At 42.7% G+C, this 22,102-nt stretch overlaps 2 protein-coding genes and 1 non-coding gene across 5 annotated transcripts in view; 2 read left to right on the top strand and 1 right to left on the bottom strand.

The window, feature by feature from the left end:
* Positions 1-22,102, bottom strand: part of syt7b (synaptotagmin VIIb) — a 77,447-nt gene that overhangs the window by 34,976 nt on the left and 20,369 nt on the right. For all 3 annotated transcript variants that reach the window (XR_007480669.2, XM_049717914.2, XM_049717915.2), the window contains exon 2: positions 201-304. Coding sequence is in view for 2 of the 3 variants with exons in the window: in XM_049717914.2 (XP_049573871.1) it covers positions 201-304 (104 nt within the window). In the remaining variant the exon portion in view is untranslated. The remainder of the gene's footprint in view (positions 1-200; positions 305-22,102) is intronic.
* trnad-guc (transfer RNA aspartic acid (anticodon GUC)) lies at positions 4,026-4,097 on the top strand. Its single transcript has one exon. It is a non-coding gene; the product is annotated as a tRNA-Asp (tRNA).
* On the top strand, positions 14,604-17,126 carry LOC125967162 (cystatin-B-like). Its single transcript, XM_049717944.2, has 4 exons — positions 14,604-14,703; positions 14,792-14,870; positions 15,337-15,438; positions 16,870-17,126. Exons 2-4 carry the CDS (start codon positions 14,805-14,807, stop codon positions 16,996-16,998), a joined length of 297 nt encoding a protein of 98 aa, XP_049573901.1. The 5' UTR covers positions 14,604-14,703; positions 14,792-14,804; the 3' UTR covers positions 16,999-17,126.

The following is a 22,102-nucleotide window of genomic DNA, read 5'->3' as shown; positions in this document are numbered from 1 at the left end:
TGGCATTTATCATTATTATGCAGCATCTGGAAAATTACGTTCTCTGAAATGATCCAGATATGTGGAAACCCAGAATTTGTGTTGGCATTTCAAAAATGTTTAAACAATTGTCCCATTATTAATGTTATGTATGCTCTTGGATTGGAATGGTTAACTGACACAGCAGCTGATGGATTAGAGAAGTATACTTAGTTACTTACCAGTTTACGCTGACACCATGTGCAGACGCCACATAGAGCCACCAGCCAAAGGGCACATACTAGGAATGCCAAAGACACCAGGAATACACTGAGAGACACTGAACCTAAGTGAGAAAGACAGAGGAAGATGGACACACAAAGAGGAGAAAAATCAATTGAGGTTCCAGTTAAAACATCTTAGCTTTGTGTTTGCTGAATTGAAGGGCTGACACAAGGGTGACAGAACTCCATACTGTAAAAATACGTAATGCCAATTGGGAGCCAAGCCCTCTGATACTCTGACCTGGATTCCCTTTCGATTCGTCATCATCCACTAGTTGTTATCAGCGAGAGTGAGAAGTGTTAAAAAGAACTGTTTCATGCTCGTGCTCTGTGTATAAATAGACGATGTACACGTGTCAGGAAGAGATCATATCAAGGGGCCACAAGCCATGCAATTACTCGCTTCCGTTTTCTCTCGCAGCTACTCAGTGTAAATCCTTCAGCAACTTGGTTGCCGCCTCGCTAGATGAAAATGTCTCTTCTGTATTCCTTTCAATTAGACACTCACCACTGCAAACAATGAGCTCATAAGTGCCAAATTCCTTCCACCTGCAAAATTAAGAAAACCAATGAATCACTCTTTTATCCCCTCCAAATCTTTTTTTCTGCCTCATGAACACTAATGAATATTTTAAGCCAAAAAGAGAGAGTGGATTTAGGCAAACATTTTTAGCAAAATAAGAATAAAAAAAATCTCTCTTTGCCCACATACCACACATAAATTCACACACACATAAAATTCCACATATCTAAAATATAATTTAAATTTTTGTAGCTTATTTTTGTCAAAACACATCACATATATTATGGTCTGGGCGGGTTGAGGACCCAATTGCAGGGAAGCACGAAGACAAGCCAGGTGTGTACTCCAAAAGCATTTATTACAAAAATGTAACTCAAACAAGAGACTACTATGGAATCATCAAAAACCCGAATTACTTAAAATCCAAAAAGCGGATACAAACAGACATTCCACACAATACTCACCTTGGTGTGACAAATGATAGGATTTAATAAATTATATTATTTATATATTATTATTTATATATATCCTGTATATGTAAATATATATGTACGTATAAAATCAGTATGCTATAGGTGAGCAGCGGATTACTTGAAGATGAGGCACCTGCTGTGTTGTGTTCGGTATCATGCCGGGTCCCTCCTGTGGCTTCAAGTGTAAACAAGAGACTCTTGCAGGTAAAGTGCAATAAGTCGAATGCTCTCATTCATACTCAATGTGCGTTTTAGAGCCACGAATGAATATAAATGACAAATTGTCACTTAGTTGTTAATCGTCTATGAATTCAATGCAATGTTATTTCCTTATAAGCAGAAATGCTGCAGATTGTTTTCTCTCCTTGCTGTGTTCGCTCATTGTTATTCTTGTCTACCTATCATTCTGCCCGCAGCCTCTGTTGTCTCGGCAATATTTTCATTTCTGGTAATGTCATGATTTATGACACAGATGAACTGCTAATTTGAAAAGAATATTCTTGTTTGCGTCTCTGCCACCGCAAATGACATACTTGTGCTATTTGTTTCAAATTGTGTCGAAATTCACCGCTCACCTCAGATACCACTCAAGCACCACAGTCGGCACGGTGGAAAGCAAATGAGAAAACTGAGAGCAAGTGGGCCGTGATATTTCTCCGTCTAAGTGGCACAGCGGTAATGATGGCCAAAAATACAAACAGAATATCTGCAGTTTTTCTTTGCCAGAAATGCACTTATCAATATTGATGTCTTCACTTAATCTAGTAACTTTGCCTGTGAACTCAGCATGAAGTTAGCAAAGGTGAGTGCCCAGCAGGCTCATCTTCCACCCTTGCCTTTCTGTTAAATTACTCCACATTGTCCTTGAGTATTTCTGCCCATGCTTTTCCTCCCTCTGCGTGCCCTCCATCCACCTACTGCGTTGACGAGCTTGTGCTCGAGCAACTCAGCCCACTCTTGGAGTCTCGTGCAACTCATAGAATATATACACTCAATCACATACAACCTGCAGAGGAGCATCTCTTCTACAATATGGAGGAAGTCAAGCACTCTGGGAGGTGACCCCTGTGTGTCACTCAAGCCACAAGCACTAGCCAGGAGTGCTGAAGAGAAGGCATTTTAAGGATAATTGAGATCTTACTAGAATTCACTCTCATAGTATTCATACTGGATCTAAAGTACAGAAGTTTGGTAGCAGTTGTATTAGGCTGGCATATATATATTTTTTTCTTGACAAACGTATTTTTTTTGCCAAACATTTTATGGTCGTGATTAATACCATTTATGCAGGGCCTCAGAAAAGATTCTCGATTACTAGTGAGTAAAGCAGTTACTGAGAAGTTTGGGTTCTATTGCAAGATTTTTTTCGAGCATAATGTGTAGATTTTGAGAGTGGTACTGTAGTGTAATAAACATTTAATCAAGAAATATTTTATTTACATGCATGCTCACAAAGCATATTATGTATTCAAAATGAAAATTAAGTGTTGGGCATGTGGAGAAAGAAATATAGAAAAATAAATAAAAAATTAGATATTCAATTATTTATCGCTTGCCTTAAGTAGAATCTCACATTGCATTATGGCCAACAGTCAAATCTGGGTTAGTTATTGCACACGGTGTTGCAAAATAATTATAATGATAAATAGTGCTCAAGGCAAACGCTGGATGGGTTAGCTTGTATGCTTCTTCTTGGCAGCGAGTTGCAGAGGCCAGAGAAATACAACAGCTAGTGTTTGGTGCCGTCCATTATAATATTTTGAATTCTTCAGCAGTTTTGACATCAGACATGCAGCTATGATACAAGCCCCATGTGTCATTCTACTATTGGGGCTTTAACATAGAGACCATCGTAGGACTACCTCTTCAGTAAAAACTCTATATTGATGCATGTATCCATATACACACACAAGGACATATATCAAGAGGTGTCCATAAACATCACTGAAAATTTCTTGATAAAATATAAGAAGAGTTGAGCATGTCATATGTAATTTTTGCAGCCAGAGAGAGACACCAATGTGAAACACTCATTATAATATACTTATTGTAGCATATCATGAATATACAGGGATAGTGCCGGTTCTGGCAGGGCCATCAAAACATTGGACATGATGGCTCACGAGTGCAACAGCCCAAGATGGTGCCCCTAGTAGTAGTATAATTAAGTATTTAAATAATTTGGTCATTAATTACCTATATTTGTAACAGAAATGGTGCCCAGAGTGAGGAAAACCCAAGTTGTTGCTTAACTCCACGGGTGTCAAACTCAAGGCCCGGGGGCCAGATACAGCCCACCACATCATTTTAAGTGGCCCGCGAAGACAAATTGTGCATCAAATTCATGTGTCATTACTAGAATTGCAAATTGTCTTCACTTTTAATGTATCTTTTTTAAAATATTCGACCAGTTTTTACTCGTCTGATTTGAAAACGAGTTATTTTTCAGTTTGTTTTGTAGCTTTTACTGTATATATAATATGAGGCCCTCATACATTTATTTGGGTTGACAGTCATAATAGCCCTCCGAAAGAAGCTATGACTACAATGCGGCCCCCCAAAAAAATGAGTTTCACACCCCTGCTCTATTCAGACACACACGTTTAGTTCCAACCAGCACCGTGCAGTGTATTACAGCGTTATTATGTTACAATAGGAAGTACCTTGTGCTATCCGGTTTCGAACGGCGTGTTAGTCAAATATGATAACCACTACACTATGGAAACCTCTGCCTTTACAAAGGTTAGGATGCTACTTGGCACTCACACCCAATGACCAGTAGGCCATTCCTCGTTAGTATAGTGGATAGTATCTCTGCCTGTCACGCGGAAGACCAGGGTTCGATTCCCTGACGGGGAGGTTCTTTCTTTGTGTGAAACAGCCTTGAGGTGTGTTGTCTACCAAGTGTGTTAACCTGGGTTTGCAGTAGAGTTATACTAGCTGCTTTGGTTATTGTGTATCAAAAGATTCCTCTTTGGCAAAACACTGATGTTGATGTGTTTTGGTTCAGAACAACTGAAGCACTGCAAACAAAGCATACGCTCAAATACTTGAGCGACAGGTATTTTTTTTCACAGTCTGCAAGCTGTGACAGCTGTGATCTGTTGCTTGTAATGAGGAGGATCTAGAGGTTTACTCCGTGTGACAAGGCAGGCTTCGGGTGAGAGAACATTTGAAAGATCATGATGATCATACACATGTTGAGGAGGAGGAGGAGGAGGAGGAGGAGGAGGAGGAGGAGGAGGAGGAGAGAAAACCTTCCAAGGGCAAGGTTTGAAACTTGGATGAAGTGTCACAAAGCTGTCTGACTATTTTTGTTGTTTTTGTCAAAACACAAAATATAGAGAGTGTCCCAACATTAGTTTTAAAATTGAGGTAATAAGTTAGTTTTGTTTCAATGCAATATATAATAATATAATAATAATAATAGCACAAACTAATAATGCAGTCTAAGCATTAAGTCCTAACCAAAGTAGGCATATACTGTAGCTATCACACCCAAATGAGCATATGAGAAGATGGAGAAGGATGCAATTCACACCGAATGACGTTTTGTCAGCCATTCACATCCTTGACGTCATGCCCAAATGTACGGAATAGCATTTACTGTTTCTTGAAAAAGTAACATTGGTGTTTAATTGGCAAAACGCTGACCAATTATAATTTTTTGAAAAGGGTAACATTGGCTGATATAATCGGTCGGCCAATTAATTGGTCAGGCTACCATTCTGTTTCTTTTCTTTGAAAGAACAAAAAAGGTGGCCTCTGTCTGTAAAAGGGCATTTCATTTCAAGTGGACATAGGTGCTCATGAAACGTGGTGCCAATCAAAGTGACGTTTTTGAGGAAATAAATATAGTCGATTGCCATTTTTCTTGTATTTTATTATTGAAAATTATTAAATCCAAGCTGAATATTGTTCCTGTATTTTCCATGAAACATTAGTGTGCCGTGACGGAAAATCATGATTTTTTTTTTTAATGTTGAAATATGTGGAGGCTGATAAACACTGCATTCTACTTTTAGTTTTATACCAGCTCCATAGATTATAGTATCTCAGCACTACATGAGCAAACAAATCCAATAGTGTAAGTGACAACAAAGTTATAATGATAATACTAATTTAGAGCTTACTGAAGAATTATTGTTATTCGGAAAAAAAAAACACATCCAGTATATAACTGTGGCTCAATCTAGGACTTTTAGTAGCTGCCATACAATGTATTTGGCTTTTCAGTAACCTGCGAGCTGATATTTTTGCTTCATCTGCTATACCTTGTTAAATGTTTTCAATCTTCCAAACTACTTTTTATCTATTTGTTTTGAATGTAATTACATTATATTCAATAATTCAATAGATACTTTTGTGCATATGAATGTTGAATTAAAGAAAGTACCCTGTGGTGCCCTGCCCCCTGACTTTGCTCAACATTGAATATGTACAGTAACGTTACTTGATTTGTTTATTTCGGCAAGTACATAAACAACACACTTATTACAGATTGATTTCACATTTTTTTGACGTTACTTGTCGAAAAGGGAAGGGGGAGGAAGCAATTCTGCTTATCTAGTCCTGCCCCGATTACAACCAAGGTTTTACTGCCACACACACAATCTAAATGACTATAGTGGAACCATCATATAGCATGAAAAGAAAAGTGAGAAACAAAAGAAAAACTTAGATTTGACCAGTGTAACATAGTTTGAACAAAGGAAAACAGAAATTTGACCAATATAACATATTATTTGAATACAGCAAACTAGAAGTTTGAATAATAATTTGTATTAATTGTTTGAATACAACGATGACAGTTGATTTACTTTAACATGTTTTAACACTTGATTGGATACGACAGTAACAATTTAGTATGCTTGCTAGTATGAATACAGCAATTGATATCAATTTATTTTGGATACAGCAATGCCAAGTTCCATCTATCCATTTTCTGTACCGCTTGTCCCCACGGGGGTCACGGGTGTGCTGGAGACTATCCCAGCAGCCATCGGGCAGTAGGCGGGTGACACCCTGAACCGGTTGCCAGCCAATCGCAGGGCAGCAATGCTAAGTTGATTTAGTTAATATGTAATTATAATATGTTTTAACTTGAACAAATAAATACTGTATTACCATTTGGGTTTGAGGACTAACTACTGTACTTTCAGAAGGGTTAAGTTAGAAGAGAGCAAATAAAAAAAATAATTATAAATGTAATTTAGATGTGTCACACATCCAGATAAAAATTGTGTTTTGTTCACTATTTTTTTCCACGTTAAGCAGACTCATCAACTCCAGCAACAAGTTATTTAATATTTTTCTTACTATTACACTCTCATTACAGCTTTTTTCTTTTTGCTACTGCACTTCTACTACTGTTAAACGAATTTAGTTTTAAGTCCATGTCATAAATACAAATTCACAGGAAGCATTTGTTGAAAAGCTAAAGCCAGCCAATGTAGTCAGAAGCTCAAGCGGCTGAGCCAATTAATCTAAGTAACTGTTTTGTGTGTTGTAATGCATCACAATGAAACGTGTTGTAGATTGCATACATAAAAAGAACAAAGGGACATTGATTGGATGTGCCATAAATTTAAATGGTATGTTTATGTTAGCAGAGCACCTTGCTTCTTGCCTTGACATTTATGAGGGATTCTCTCAATTGTAGACTATGATGATGATAAGGCTCACTTCATTTTTATCAAAGAAAGCATTTAGCCATATCTAAGGTCTTGTAGAATGTTGTTGATGTTGTTTAGCGTGATGATAACGTATCTTTCTCTTGCACTGGTACCACCATGGATTTCATATCACTAGAGCGAGTCAAAGGCATTCCAGACGCCGATTCATTTGCATATCAACAGCAGGCTTGTATCTGCTTCACTTGTCTTGAAGTCACAAGGAGATTTGGACTTTACCTGGCCAATTATCCTCTTGTGAATGAATTGTCCCAATACTATACTTCAGGAGCTCATTGGGATGGCTCTTACTCCTAAATGTCAACTGTCCTATTTTTGTGACTATAGATATATTGTATTATTGTAGATGTATTTTTTAATCTTAAAAGAAAATAAAGCCAAGTAAAGCCGCCATCATTCTCTTAATACTTGTGGTGTACCATATTGACATACACATACATACACACGTATAAATATATAAATCAGCAAAGAATGATTGATTCTCGGATGAACCAGATTTAATAAGATCACAAATAACGTGTGCTAAATTGAATGTTCACTTACTCTTAACATATTGCATACCCGGTTGGCAACGGGTGTAAAAAGGACATCATAACTAAACAATAGATATGAGAGACAAGAGTTAATAGTAGAAATATTTCCTCGTTAAAGCAAATTACATCAACACAATGTTCTGTTTTTTCTTCCTTTCATGGTGAGGTAAAGTATCAAAGAATGCTTCACGCATGCAACAAGTTCTCCAGGGAAGGCCGGCCGAGTCTTTTGTATTTGCAAATCCACTTTATTAGGGTATTGAAGGCGAGGAGGATTTCAGCCTGGCTTGTCACCTCTGTGGTGATGGTTTTGCATACAAAACATCCCGCAGCTCTTTCCCATATTTAAAAGAGCCTTTTGGTCACCATGGAACATTTGGAAGAGCACAAAATTATACTTTGAAGTCAAGGAATTATAAGTACAAAAAGACGCAAACTGATCGCTCCGCTAATTTTGGGGAAGCCGGCAAACACATAAAAGCCATTATTTGTTTGATGAAGTGTGTGGCAATTGAATGTGCTCATTCTGCTTTGACCCAGATGCATGAAAATGCAGAGCTGAGAGAATTGAGGTGTTAAAACTCATTTTTGTTACGGGCCATATTGTAGTTATGGCTTCTCTTAGCGCCCTGTTATGACTGGAACCATACAGATGTATAATTACTTCATCATACTATTACACATACAAAAAATGGGAGAGGACAATTTTTTCAATTATTGCTCCATTTATTTTCTCTCAATGTTAAAAGGGAAGATTTGGAACACAGGAAACATGAATTAGACCTCTTGATTCGCTTTTATGGGCCTATGGGCATATGTCGCGGGCCAGATTTGGCCCCCAAGCCTTATGTGTGACACCAGTACCTTAGAACAACTTGTTTGGGGTGGGGATACACCCATTCTCATAACCAGGACATAACGTTATTTCACCAGGAACTTTCTTGATATGATGGATGTTTCTCATTTTCCCCTGGCAGGGTTTTTTTGAGTTTTTCCTTGCCCTTTTGGGAGCTTAAGATCAGGGGATGCTTTGAGAATAATTGTCAATTTTGGCTATGTGAAGCCCTTTGAGACTGTTTGTGATTTAGGGCTATACAAATAAACTTGACTTGACTTGACTTGAGGCGGCTCGGTGGCGCACTGGGTAGCACGTCCGCCTCACAGTTAGGAGGGTGCGGGTTCGATTCCACCTCCGGCCCTCCCTGCGCGGAGTTTGCATGTTCTCCCCGAGCCCGCGTGGGTTTTCTCCGGGCACTCCGGTTTCCTCCCACATCCCAAAAACATGCTTGGTAGGCCGATTGATCACTCCAAATTGTCCCTAGGTGTGAGTGCGAGTGCGAATGGTTGTTTGTCTCTGTGTGCCCTGCAATTGGCTGGCAACCGGTTCAGGGTGTCCCCCGCCTACTGCCCGATGACAGCTGGGATAGGCTCCAGCACGCCCGCGACCCCCGTGGGGACTAAGCGGTTCAGAAAATGGATGGATGGATGACTTGACTTGACTTGACATGAGCATCATTTACACGGTCTAAACTTTTGAATGAATGAGACTTTAACAAATGCCTTGCCTTAATCTTATTTCTCAAAAGCATGAGCATTTGCTTAATTCCAGAGCCACTGATGTCAGCCAGGATTCATTTTCTAATCTTGGCAGAGTGACGTTATTGCAACGATACTATCAGTCTTTCATCAAAGTTGTGTGTCCAGTATCTCATTTGTGTCTTTGCCCTCTATTTGACCCTCTCTCAAGACAAAGAAGTGTACTGTACTGTTCTTTGTTAAATTGTACAGCTTTTAAAGAATATGCCGAAGGATGTGGGACTGCATTAAAAAATATTAACACATTTAAGAAAATACGATGAGCAATCACTTTCAGACATTGGTCTTCAGTGGGTATTAAATGACCCAATCCACCTCCAAAAATGCCATCACGTCACAAAATAATGTTACAATAACGCTATGTGACTATGATTATTTTCACACTGTAGAGCGTGTTACTAAACTGTCAACTTTGCAGATTCACAGATGGTTATCTGTATAGTGTCCATTCCAAGCACTCTCCCACACATACGGAAGAAACAAATGTGTGGCATTAAAGGAGGACTTTTCACATATTTGAGGAATTTGCTACTGCAAACAAAAAAATACAGTTACCTTTATCTCAACAATATAGTCGTTCACAATCAAGTTTTATCAATATAAAATCTCAAAATGAAAGAATAACATCGATGACTGAGTATTTGTATGCAAATGTGGACAATGTGTACCACAATGTATAAATTTCTGCTGTAGATATAATTTAATGTCTTTGTGTTACGAATGTGAATTAAATAAAGGACCCTATGAATGACAGCTAATGGGGATCCAGAATAATAAACAACAATGCGGTTCACTGGAAAGGAGAAGGTGTGTTGTGTCTTCAAGCTTGATAAGAAAGGAGGCTCCAAAGACGCGGATGACTAAGGCCTTGACAACCATCAATCCTGGTTTGCTTGTTAGCGTTTGGCAAGAAATGCAATTCCATTTCAATGGGTGGCCCGCATATTGAACAATTCTGAGTACTGCAATTTCATCAAACATACATTTCTTGGATTTATGTGTTCAAATTTTTTCAAACTTAAAGACCAATCCCTTTTAAGAAATTTAAGTTAACGTTGTTTGTGTCTATGCACCAAACGGCAGCTCAGAGTACCCACCCTTTTTGGAGTCCCTGGAGGAAGTGCTGGAGAGCGCTCCTTCTGGGGACTCCATCGTTCTGGGTGACTTCAATGCTCACGTGGGCAATGACAGTGAGACCTGGAAGGTCGTGATCGCCCCCCCGATCTGAACCCGAGCGGTGTTCTATTATTAGACTCGACACGGATTTTCTATAATGAACACCATGTTCAAACATAAGGGTGTCCATGTGCGCACTTGGCACCAGGACACCCTAGGCCGCAGTTCGATGATCGACTTTGTAGTCGTGTCATCGGATTTGCGGCCGCATGTTTTGGACACTCGGGCGAAGAGAGGGGCGGAGCTGTCAATTGATCACCACCTGGTGGTGGGTTGGCTCCGATGGTGGGGGAAGATGCCGGTCCGACCTGGGAGACCCAAACGCTCTGTGAGGGTCTGCTGGGAACATCTGGCAGAATCTCCTGTCAGGAAGAGCTTCAACTCCCACCTCCGGCAGAGCTTTTCGCACGTCCCAGGGGAGGCGGGAGACAATGAGTCCGAGTGGACCATGTTCCGCGCCTCTATTGTTGAGGCGGCCGACCGGAGCTGTGGCCGTAAGGTCGTTGGTGCCTGTCGTGGCGGCAATCCCCGAACCCGCTGGTGGACACCGGCGGTAAGGGATGCCGTCAAGCTGGCGAAGGAGTCCTATCGGGCCGTTTTGGCCTGCGGGACTCCGGAGGCAGCTGACAGGTATCGGATGGCCAAGCGGAACGCGGCTTCGGCGGTTGCTGAGGCAAAAACCCGGGCGTGGGAGGAGTTTCGCGAGGCCATGGAGAATGACTTCCGGACGGCTTCGAGGAAATTCTGGTCCACCATCCGGCGTCTCGGGAGGGGGAAGCAGTGCAACGTCAACTCTGTTTACAGTGGGGATGATGTGCTGCTGACCTCGACTCGGGACGTCGTGAGTCGGTGGGGAGAATACTTTGAAGACCTCCTCAATTCCACCTACACGCCTTCCATTGTGGAAGCAGGGCCTGGGGACTCTGAGGCGGACTCTCCAATCTCTGGGGTCGAAGTCAGTGAGGTAGTTAAAAAACTCCTCGGTGGCAAGGCCCCGGGGGTGGATGAGATCCGCCCGGAGTTCTTAAGGGCTCTGGATGTTGTGGCGCTGTCATGGCTGACACGCCTCTACAACATTGCATGGACATCGGGGACAGTAACCCTGGATTGGCTGACTGGGGTGGTGGTTCCCCTCTTTAAGAAGGGGGACCGGAGGGTGTGTTCCAATTACAGAGGAATCACACTCCTCAGCCTCCCTGGTAAGGTCTATTCAGGGGTGCTGGAGAGGAGGGTCCGTCGGGAGGTCAAGCCTCGGATCCAGGAGGAACAGTGTGGCTTTCGACCTGGCCGTGGAACAGTGGACCAGCTCTACACCCTCAGCAGGATCCTCGAGGGTGCATGGGAGTTCGCCCAACCAGTCCACATGTGTTTTGTGGACTTGGAGAAGGCGTTCGACCGTGTCCCTCGGGAGGTTGTGTGGAGGGTGCTTCGGGAGTACGGGGTGCCGAACCAACTGATAAGGGCGGTTCGGTCCCTGTATCACCGATGCCAGAGTTTGGTCCGCACTTCCGGTAGTAAGTCGGATTCGTTCCCAGTGTGGGTTCATAATTTTTATGGACAGAATTTCTAGGCGCAGCCGAGGCGTTGAGGGGGTCCGGTTTGGAGACCTCAGCATTGCGTCTCTGCTTTTTGCAGATGACGTGGTGCTGTTGGCTTCTTCAGGCCGTGATCTCCAGCTCTCACTGGAGCGGTTCGCAGCCGAGTGTGAAGCGGTCGGGATGAGGGTCAGCACCTCCAAGTCCTCGATCGGAAAAGGGTGGAATGCCCTCTCGGGATCGGGGATGAGATCCTGCCCCAAGTGGAGGAGTTTAAGTATCTTCGGGTCTTGTTCACGAGTGAGGGGACGATGGAGCGCGAGATCGACAGGCGGATCGGTGCAGCGTCGGCAGTAATGCGGACTCTGTACCGGTCCGTCGTGGTAAAGAGAGAGCGGAGCCAAAAGGCAGGGTCGTGACCGAAAGAACGAGATCCCGGCTACAAGCGGCCGAAATGAGTTTTCTCCGCAGGATGTCCGGGCTCTCCCTTAGAGATAGGGTGAGAAGCTCGGTCATCCGGGAGAGACTCGGAGTAGAGTCGCTACTCCTCCACGTAGAGAGGAGCCAGATGAGGTGGCTCGGGCATCTCATCAGGATGCCTCCTGGACGCCTCCCTGGGGAGGTGTTCCGGGCATGTCCCACCGGTAGGAGACACCGGGGACGACCCAGGACATGCTGGAGAGACTATGTCTCTCAGCTGGCCTGGGAACGCCTTGGGATCCCCCGGGATGAGCTGGATAAAGTGGCTGGGGAAAGGGAAGTCTGGAAGTCCCTCCTGAGGCTGCTGCCCCCGTGACCCGACCCCGGATAAGCGGAAGAAGATGGATGGATGGATGGATGGATGGATGGATGATATGCTTAGTAACTTATCTTGGGCCCTGACTTTGTATATTAAAATAAAATAAAGTCAAAGTCCCAATGATCATCGTCACACACACGTCTGGGTGTGGTGAAATTTCTCCTCTGCATTTAACCCATCCCCATGTGATTTTGATCCATCCCCTGGGGGAGAGGGGAGCAGTGAGCAGCAGCGGTGCCGCGCTCGGGCATCATTTGGTGATCTAACCCCCCAATTCCAACCCTTAATGCTGAGTGCCAAGCAGGGAGGCAATGGGTCCCATTTTTATAGTCTTTGGTATGACCCGGCTGGGGTTTGAACCCACAACCTTCCAGTCTCAGGGCGGACACTCTACTACTAGGCCACTGAGCTGGTGCGAAAAATAAAAAGTAATAATAAAATGTCATAAAATAACAAACAAAAAATCTTCCAAAGGGGAAGTACATCATGACTCATGGTGGGATGGTACGTTTGCCTGACTTGTGTTTCCGCAGTGTGGGTTCAGTTCCCACTCAATGACGCTTTGAATGAGAGTGAATGATTGATGTTGCGATATGTACCTTGTGGCACCAGTCCAACCTGTCCAGGGTATAGCCAGGAGAGGCTTGAAGCTCACCCATAACCCTGAAGTGGTCAAAAATTGGATGGAAATGCTTTACATGTTCAAAAGGAGTAAACAAATAATAAAAAGGTATTGCCTGCTTATTGGTCATGATGGCAAACAGGAACAGAAAGTCGTTCAACTCAGGAATGGGGAACCTACTATCATGAGCTGTATTTTGATTAGTTTTGGATTTGTTTCATGTTTTGACAGGTTTATCCCGTGTCCCATAATTATGCCTTATCCTGCTTGTTAGGTTATCATTTCTGCCTATTCTCATCCGCCTCGTTTCTTGTTTCAACTAATCAGCTACTCCCAGCCACTCGTGTCGTTCCTCGATATGTTGTGGTTGTTTCAGTCGTTGTTGTTGTGTTCCCATGTCGTGACAAGTTTTCCCTGTACTTTGCAGTATTGTTTTGTTTCCACGAGATTCTTCGTTGCTTTGTAATTTTATTTTGTTACTTCACTGGTTCTATTCTTCCAAGTAAATTGCCTTCTTTGTTTTCCCCCCAAAATTATTTTGAGACCTGTCTTGCTTTCCCTCCCAGCTTTACTTTATTTGGGTTCACCACATTGTGCTACAAACTATGCAAACTCATCTACCTATTTTCGTGACAAAATTAACCTTGGGATTTATTTGGACAGCAAATGCAGCATGTGAGAGTGACATTACCTGTCCTTAAAAGATTATTAGTTCTCAAGAGGCTGGAGGTTGATGCAAAACAATTAGCTAGCAATGCAAAAGGCAAACGTGTTTCTTTAAATAATAAATTATGTTATAACTATAACTCTAAACTATAGTTGCGATACAGTAATCAGTACAATTAGTGCAAAGTGGGATGTACAGTATTATTGACAGTGCTACTGTTAACGTTTCTGCTCTTTACAATTTCTTGTTCAATTATAATAAAGTCAAATTATAATAAAGCCACAATGTGTGAGCTTGGGTGCACAGGAACTGCCTGCTTTTTTCCTTCCCTGCTGAGTTTAAATGTGACTTATTTCCTATGTGACTTTGTATGTTCATTTGCCCGCCCCCAACAACCACCAGATTGCATGGCCTTTATCTTAGTTCCCAAAAATGCAACTCCTTAGTTAATGTGTCTATTTACACAATAGAAAAAAAGTCAAACGTTCTAAAACATTTTATTGCAAAGCGGGTTGAATAATTTGGAACGAAACACTGTACTCGGTTCATGGATTATAAAAAAGTCAAATCCCCGTTACACAATGTCAATCTCAAATGTATAAATATATTACAAATAGTACATGATTTAATGAAATACATTTAATTTTTTGTTTTTATTTCATTTCATGATCAAAATGCGGCATTCACCCTATGTCTGTTCCCTTTAAGAGGGACGCATTTGTGATGAAATTCAAGTTGACGCCCCTTTCTGGTGTTACGCCTCTTTGGAATAGTTCGCTCCTTTCCAACATCACTCCCCGTCTTGCGGTCTGCAGACCGATGCTGTTTCCTCCAAACGCGAATGGTACGGTCCATTATTAGTCATCGTCACATGATAAAGCGGTAGTGTTCAACTGGAAAGACGCACGAAATCTTGCATTTTTAATCCACAGTCCAAGACTCAAAATGATGTGCGGAGGGCTTGCTCAAGCAATTAATGCCGACGAAGAGATTCAAGAAATATGCGACAAAGTGAGTAAGGAATTTGACACGATTGATTGATTGGTTGGTTGGTTAGGCGGCTTGGTGGCGCGCTGGGTAGCACGTCCGCCTCACAGTTAGGGGTGCGGGTTCGATTCCACCTCCGGCCCTCCCTGTGTGGAGTTTGCATGTTCTCCCCGGGCCCGCGTGGGTTTTCTCCGGGCACTCCGGTTTCCTCCCACATTCCAAAAACATGCTTGGTAGGCCGATTGAAGACTCCAAATTGTCCCTAGGTGCGAGTGCGAGTGCAAATGGTTGTTTGTCTCTGTGTGCCCTGCAATTGGCTGGCAACCAGTTCAGGGTGTCCCCCGCCTACTGCCCGATGACGGCTGGGATAGGCTCCAGCACGCCCGCGACCCCCGTGGGGACTAAGCGGTTCAGAAAATGGATGGATGGATGGATGATTGATTGGTTTGAAAGTACAACAAAAAACTAACCAAAAACCAATGACTTTCAGGTAAAGTCTGATGCTGAGAAAAAAACTGGGAAGACTTTCGACGTCTTCATCGCCAAGAGTTACAAATCACAGCTTGTGGCTGGGATCAACTACTTCATCAAGGTAAGCTCGAAGCAAGCGAGAAAAAGTTGGTCGGCCTGACGTTTGATATTTGATGTGCCGTTTGTTTTAGGCACCGTCCATTCATTACATGTCCTCAGGTGACATATCAGACAAGTCATCATAAATGAAAAATATTTATTATGTTTATTATTCTGAAAGCAGTAATTGATATAAATTGTACACTACAGCTTACTAAAGCTAAAAATGTGCTGGTAACGATCATTATGGAGAAATAAGAGGCTTTGACGTCACAAAATTACACATAAATTGAACAAATGTTCATCAAAATCGGATTCATGCCTCTATTACGATGTCACGAGCCCCCACCGGCTAACGCAGGGGTGTGTTAGGCTACGGATTTTAGTTATTGATCTGACTCCAAATTGCGATCAACACTTAACATGAGTTGCTATGTCCCAATCCACACACTGGCGCACCTAACAATTTTTCGAGTTCGTTCTGTCAAAGAGAAGACCAGTAGATCAATCAGACCAAATTTACCAATTGTTTATTCCTGACAAAGCGCACTAATACAGGCCTGGGTCCCGGGTCCCTCACACTAAAACTCGTGCGTTTTTGTGACCACCAAAAGACGACACATTCTTCCGGGTTGCCCAGTTTTGAAGAAACACAATATGAATATTAAAGCATGCAAAACATTGTGAGATGATTGGTCGATGGCCATCTCCTCCCCGTCTAGGTGTTGTTGCTGAGGTCAGGCGGTTGGGTTTTCCCCGCGAAGCCTGACCACCTGGACGTGATGTTGTTCTTGTTTCTCACCGACCTTGAGGTGTTCTCGTCCGGTACTCCCTGTCTGGGCCTATTCCACCACACTTCGAAGAAAACAAGTTCATGCAGTTTGCCTGCACATTCTTCGCCACCCACCAATCCACACGAGCACGACAATACTAGATATTATATTAATATGATTATAAGTTTAACACAACCTTAAAAAATTTGTTTGCAAACTGCCGAAAGCACATTTCCCTTTAGGTGTCAAACTCATTTTTTCGTGGGCCGCATTGTAGTCATAGCTTCTTTCGGAGGGCCATTATGACTGTCAACCCAAATAAATGTATGAGCACCTCATATTATATACAGTAAAAGCTACAAAACAAACTGACAAATATCTCGTTTTCAAGTCAGACGAGTAAAAACTGGTCAAACATAAAAAAAAAAAAAAGATATGAATAAAAGTGAAGCCAGTTCGCAATTCCAGCAATGACACACGAATTTTATGCACAATTTGTCTTCACATAAAATGATGTGGCGGGCCATATCTGGCCTCTGGGCCTTGAATTTGACACTGTGGGCTAACGTATAGTTCACTTACTTCTTTTTGTTACCCTTAATGAGTATAACATTTAAAATGTAAATGGTTGGAGCAGTTGAGTGGCTCTTCTAAACATTTGTGTTCTCATACTATTGTAGGTGCACGTGGGAGGAGACGACCATGTCCACATGCGTGTTTTCAAAAGTCTGCCACACACTGGTTCAACGATGGACCTGATTGACATCCAAGAGTCCAAGACACACGCAGATGCCATTGAGTACTTCTGAATAACAAACAGAAAGTCTCTCCGATTTTCCATTGAGGGCCACTTTGGGGTACTTGCATATTATGGTACTGGCACATTGGAATTGGTATATTTTGCAAATGAATGAATAAACCTCAAATGTGGTTATTATTTGTTTTTTGCCAGGCCTGATGTGAGTTTTTGTGCATTTTTAGACATTCAAAAACAGGGGTGTCAAGCTCACTTTTGTCAAACGTCAAAGTCAGCTTTATTGTCAATTTCTCCACATGCCAAAGACACAAAGAAACCGAAATTTTGTTCCCCCCTATCCCACGGTGACAAGACATGGCCCACAACAGACAAACAAGTAAACAAGTATAACAACAGCGTGCTGAATAAATAATGAATAAATAACACAACAAATAAATAAATAAGAGGAGCAAAATAAAGGAGCAAGTGAGCGTACAGCAGACATACCAGAAAAATAGCGCAACAGTGCCACACGCTACGCAGAAGGGGGTAGCGAGTTCAGGGCCCTAACAGCCTGGAGAAAGAAGCTATTGGCGAGTCTGGTGGTGCGGGAGCGCAGGCTCCTGTACCTCTTCCCAGAGGGCAGAAGGTCAAACAAAGAGTGAGACGGGTGACTCACATCTCTCGCAATCGAGGTTGCCTTGCGGTTGAGATGGGAGGTGTAAATGCCCTTCAGGGAGGGGAGCGAAGCACCAATAATCTTACCAGCCATATTCACTTTTTTTTTGTCGCGGGCCACATCGTAATCATACTTTCCTTCGGAGGGCCATTATGAGTGTCAACGCCATATATGATACATTATAGGCTACACAACAAACTGATGAATGAGTTTTGAAGCAAGAGATGTTCAAATATTTAATTGTAATAACAATTTCTAGCAATACCTCTATTTTGTGAAATGAAGACAATTTGTAATTTTAATTTTGACGCATGACTTTGTACTGTCAATTTGTCCTCACGGGCCATATAAAACGATGTGGCTGGCCGCTTCTGGCCCTGGGCCTTGGATTTGTCACCTATGTTCAAAAACAACTTTATTTTCTTGCCAAACAAAATTTGTTTGATTTGATCAGAGTTTGGATTAAAATTATGATTAATGCACTGTTTTCATGGATACTAAAATTATTGATCCGATTAGGACTCACACTTTCGATCGGAACAAATCACTTTGACATGCGCAGATTGACTAAACGCTATACGGAAATAGTAGTAGAAGAAGAAACCGTAGCGACTTCCGTGTCAACAAAACATTGTTACGTCAAGTTAACACTTCCTAATGGAGCTGCAATGTAGTATCCTCCGGACCGTACTTTTGTGTTTCCTAGTTTTGAGACGCAAGGCCCGCTGTACAATGATGAACTGTGGGTGGCGGAAGACTCCTGGAATAACAGACGAGTATACTGACGTCACAGTCATGGGCGGTAAAGGCGGTTCGTTCCGAAAGATTGGAATAAGTGTTTTCACTTCGCCCTTCATACAATAATGGACACGGAGATGTGGTCACAACAACTCAATCAGCATTTTGCAAAAAAAAGTGGGAACCGGAATTGGTATGTCAGCACTTTTGAAAATGGCAGGAACTGGAAGTCCTGTCAGCGTTTTGGGCCCGGGGGTGGATGAGATCTGCCCGGAGTTCTTAAGGGCTCTGGATGTTGTGGGGCTGTCATGGCTGACGCCTCTGCAACATTGCGTGGACATCGGGGACAGTACCTCTGGATTGGCAGACTGGGGTGGTGGTTCCCCTCTTTAAGAAGGTGGACCGGAGGGTGTGTTCCAATTACAGGGGAATCACACTCCTCAGTCTCCCTGGTAAGGTCTATTCAGGGGTGCTGGAGAGGAGGGTCCGTCGGGAGGTCGAACCACGGATTCAGGAGGAGCAGTGTGGCTTTCGTCCTGGCCGTGGAACAGTGGACCAGCTCTACACCCTCGGCAGGATCCTCGAGGGTGCATGGGAGTTCGCCCAACCAGTCCACATGTGTTTTGTGAACTTGGAGAAGGTGTTCGACCGTGTCCCTCGGGAGGTTCTGTGAAGGGTGCTTCGGGAGTACGGGTGCCAAGCCAACTGATAAGGGCGGTTCGGTCCCTGTATCACCGATGCCAGAGTTTGGTCCGCATTTCCGGCAGTAAGTCGGATTCGTTCTCAGTGAGGGTTGGACTGTCACCGATTCTGTTCATAATTTTTATGGACAAAATTTCTAGGCACAGCCGAGGCGTTGAGGGGTCCGGTTTGGGGACTTCAGCATTGCGTCTCTGCTTTTTGCAGACGACGTGGTGCTGTTGGCTTCTTCAGGCCGTGATCTCCAGCTCTCACTGGAGCGGTTTGCAGCCGAGTGTGAAGCGGTCGGGATGAGGGTCAGCACCTCCAAATCCGAGTCCATGGTCCTCGATCGGAAAAGGGTGGAATGCCCTCTCCGGATCGGGGATGAGATCCTGCCCCAAGTGGAGGAGTTTAAGTATGTTGGGGTCTTGTTCACGAGTGAGGGGAGGATGGAGCGCGAGATCGACAGGCGGATCGGTGCAGCGTCGGCAGTAATGCGGACTCTGTACCGGTCCATCGTGGTAAAGAGAGAGCTGAGCCAAAAGGCAAAGCTCTCAATTTACCGGTCGATTTACGCTCCTACCCTCACCTATGGTCACGAGCTATGGGTCGTGACCGAAAGAACGAGATCCCGGATACAAGTGGCCGAAATGAGTTTTCTCCGCAGGATGTCCGGGCTCTCCCTTAGAGATAGGGTGAGAAGCTCGGTCATCCGGGAGAGACTCGGAGTAGAGTCGCTACTCCTCCACGTTGAGAGGAGCCAAATGAGGTGGCTCGGGCATCTCATCAGGATGCCTCCTGGACGCCTCCCTGGGGAGGTGTTCCGGGCATGTTGCACCGGTAGGAGACCCCGGGGACGACCCAGGACGCGCTGGAGAGACTATGTCTTTCAGCTGGCCTGGGAACGCCTTGGTATCCCCCGGGATGAGCTGGATGAAGTGGCTGGGGAGAGGGAAGTCTGGGAGTCCCTCCTGAAGCTGCTGCCCCTGCGACCCAACCCGGATAAGCGGAAGAAGATGGATGGATGGATGGATGGATGGATGGATGGATGGATGGATGGATGGATGGATGGATGGATGGATGGATGGATGGATGGATGGATGGATGGATGGATGGATGGATGGATGGATGGAAGTTAACGTTTTCAAATCTTCAGCAGGCAACGAGATATGACTTATTGTAATGCGTGTGAACTGCGTTGTGAAGTGTTCCTAAGCCCACATGGCGATATCCTGTTTATAATTAAGTGCGGACTGAAGGACTGAAGGTTATCCAGTGTTGGTGTGCTTTGCCACTTACATTCAACAAATTCACCAGATTCTCTGAATCCTTTTTTATGATCTTCCTTACCATTGTGCATTGAGGATTGTTGGAATATTTTCACAAAGTGGTGAACCTCACTGCACCCTTGCATGAAAAAAACAAGCCTTTTGGGATGAAAATCCTGACACTATTAAAATGTTCACCTGTGGAATGAAAGGTATTTTGAGCATTCTTTGGCTCCCGCCTTTTTGGAATGTGATTATTAGAAAAAAAGGAAGAAAGAGAAAACGGTCATGAGTTTGAAGATTAAACATGTTTTCTTTGGAGCGTATTCAATTGAATATAGGCTGAAATTGTAAATCATTGTATTCTGTTTTTATTGACTTTTAACACAATATTCCAACTTCACTGTAATTGGTTACTATGGCTAATGAATCCTGAAATAGAGGTTGTCCTTTTGTTGGAATCTATCCTAAAAATATTCCCACACTTTCTTCAAATTATATATTCTATATATTTTCCAGTGATTTGTAATTCAAATAAATCCTATTCCTTATAAGGCATTTACTAATCATGACAAAGTAATTTATCAATACGGCTATAAAGAAACCATAAAAGCTGTGGTTGGAGAACACAGACTAGTAAATTAGAAAATACAAAACATTACACACATTTCAAAAAAGCAACAAAAATTCGACTACCAAAAACAATCAATACGGACATTTTGACACAGAATTGTAACATTAATACTGTTGTTTGATTAGACAGACTTTATGAAGGACTTATGAATCCAAACTCTATTGAGAGGGATGAAAAGTGCTAATGTGCTCACTCGAAGCATGAAAAGTGCTAACGTGCTCACTCAGCCATTTAACTGAAACAAAAGATAACTGTTGTTTTGCCAAGGCATTAATAAACTCCTTAAAAAGCTCGCAATATTTTCAGGGCGTAAAAACGAATTAATTCTGCAGTAACAGTAGTGCTCTGAGTGCTAAAGGATCAATGTCCTGCAATATCTGATACTTTATCAACAACACCGTGAGTCAGCAGCAATTAATAAGTATTCTTAATTAGGTTGAACACTACATTCTAGAATAACAATTTAAAAGAATATCATCACCACATTGGGAATAGTCTTTTGATAAGACTATTGAATATTATTTTAATCTCAGACATCATCTTTTTAATCAGGCACTGTAAGTGGGTGCTTACAAATTTACTTTAAAAAATACAATTTCAAAGGGGTCTAAATTGTTTCAATTTTAATCTGTATTTTAATTTTTTTAAAATTTCTATTTCATTTAAAAAGAAAACATTGCGTGGCTGTTGCCGCTCATTTTTTCAGCATTTATTCCTGGAGACTAACATGTTGGACGAGACTTGCCTCAGCCGGTACATCATGCATTTGTAGTTGTGCTGAGTAGCGGTCTCCGCACATCAGACCATCAGTCACACTGCGTTCTGTCTGTTTGACAAAAGAATATCCCTCTGACAACAGAGCCAGACTGTCATAGTATGCTCTGGTGTGCATCCATTAATGAGTGCCCACTCATCACATATTACATCAGCGGAGATTTAGACAGCATCAAGGTCAAATTCAGAGACGGGAACCAGAGCACACTATCTAACCCTTGGAAAATATTGATAGTATAGCTTGAAGAAGTCCACTAATCTCTGAGCCTTATCAAAGTCATGCTTTGTGTTTCCCAGCAGGAGCATCTTAAAGACAGAGAATACAACTTCTGGGGTGTTGCATCCATTGTCAGTGTCAATGTATTGTTTCCATGTCTCTTGTTAAATACAATCTCTGGATAAA

This window comes from Syngnathus scovelli, chromosome 4, assembly GCF_024217435.2.
Source record: "Syngnathus scovelli strain Florida chromosome 4, RoL_Ssco_1.2, whole genome shotgun sequence".
Lineage (NCBI taxonomy): Eukaryota > Metazoa > Chordata > Actinopteri > Syngnathiformes > Syngnathidae > Syngnathus > Syngnathus scovelli.
The sequence above is the reverse complement of the archived record's forward strand: the minus strand, read 5'-3'. Positions and strand labels throughout refer to the sequence as shown.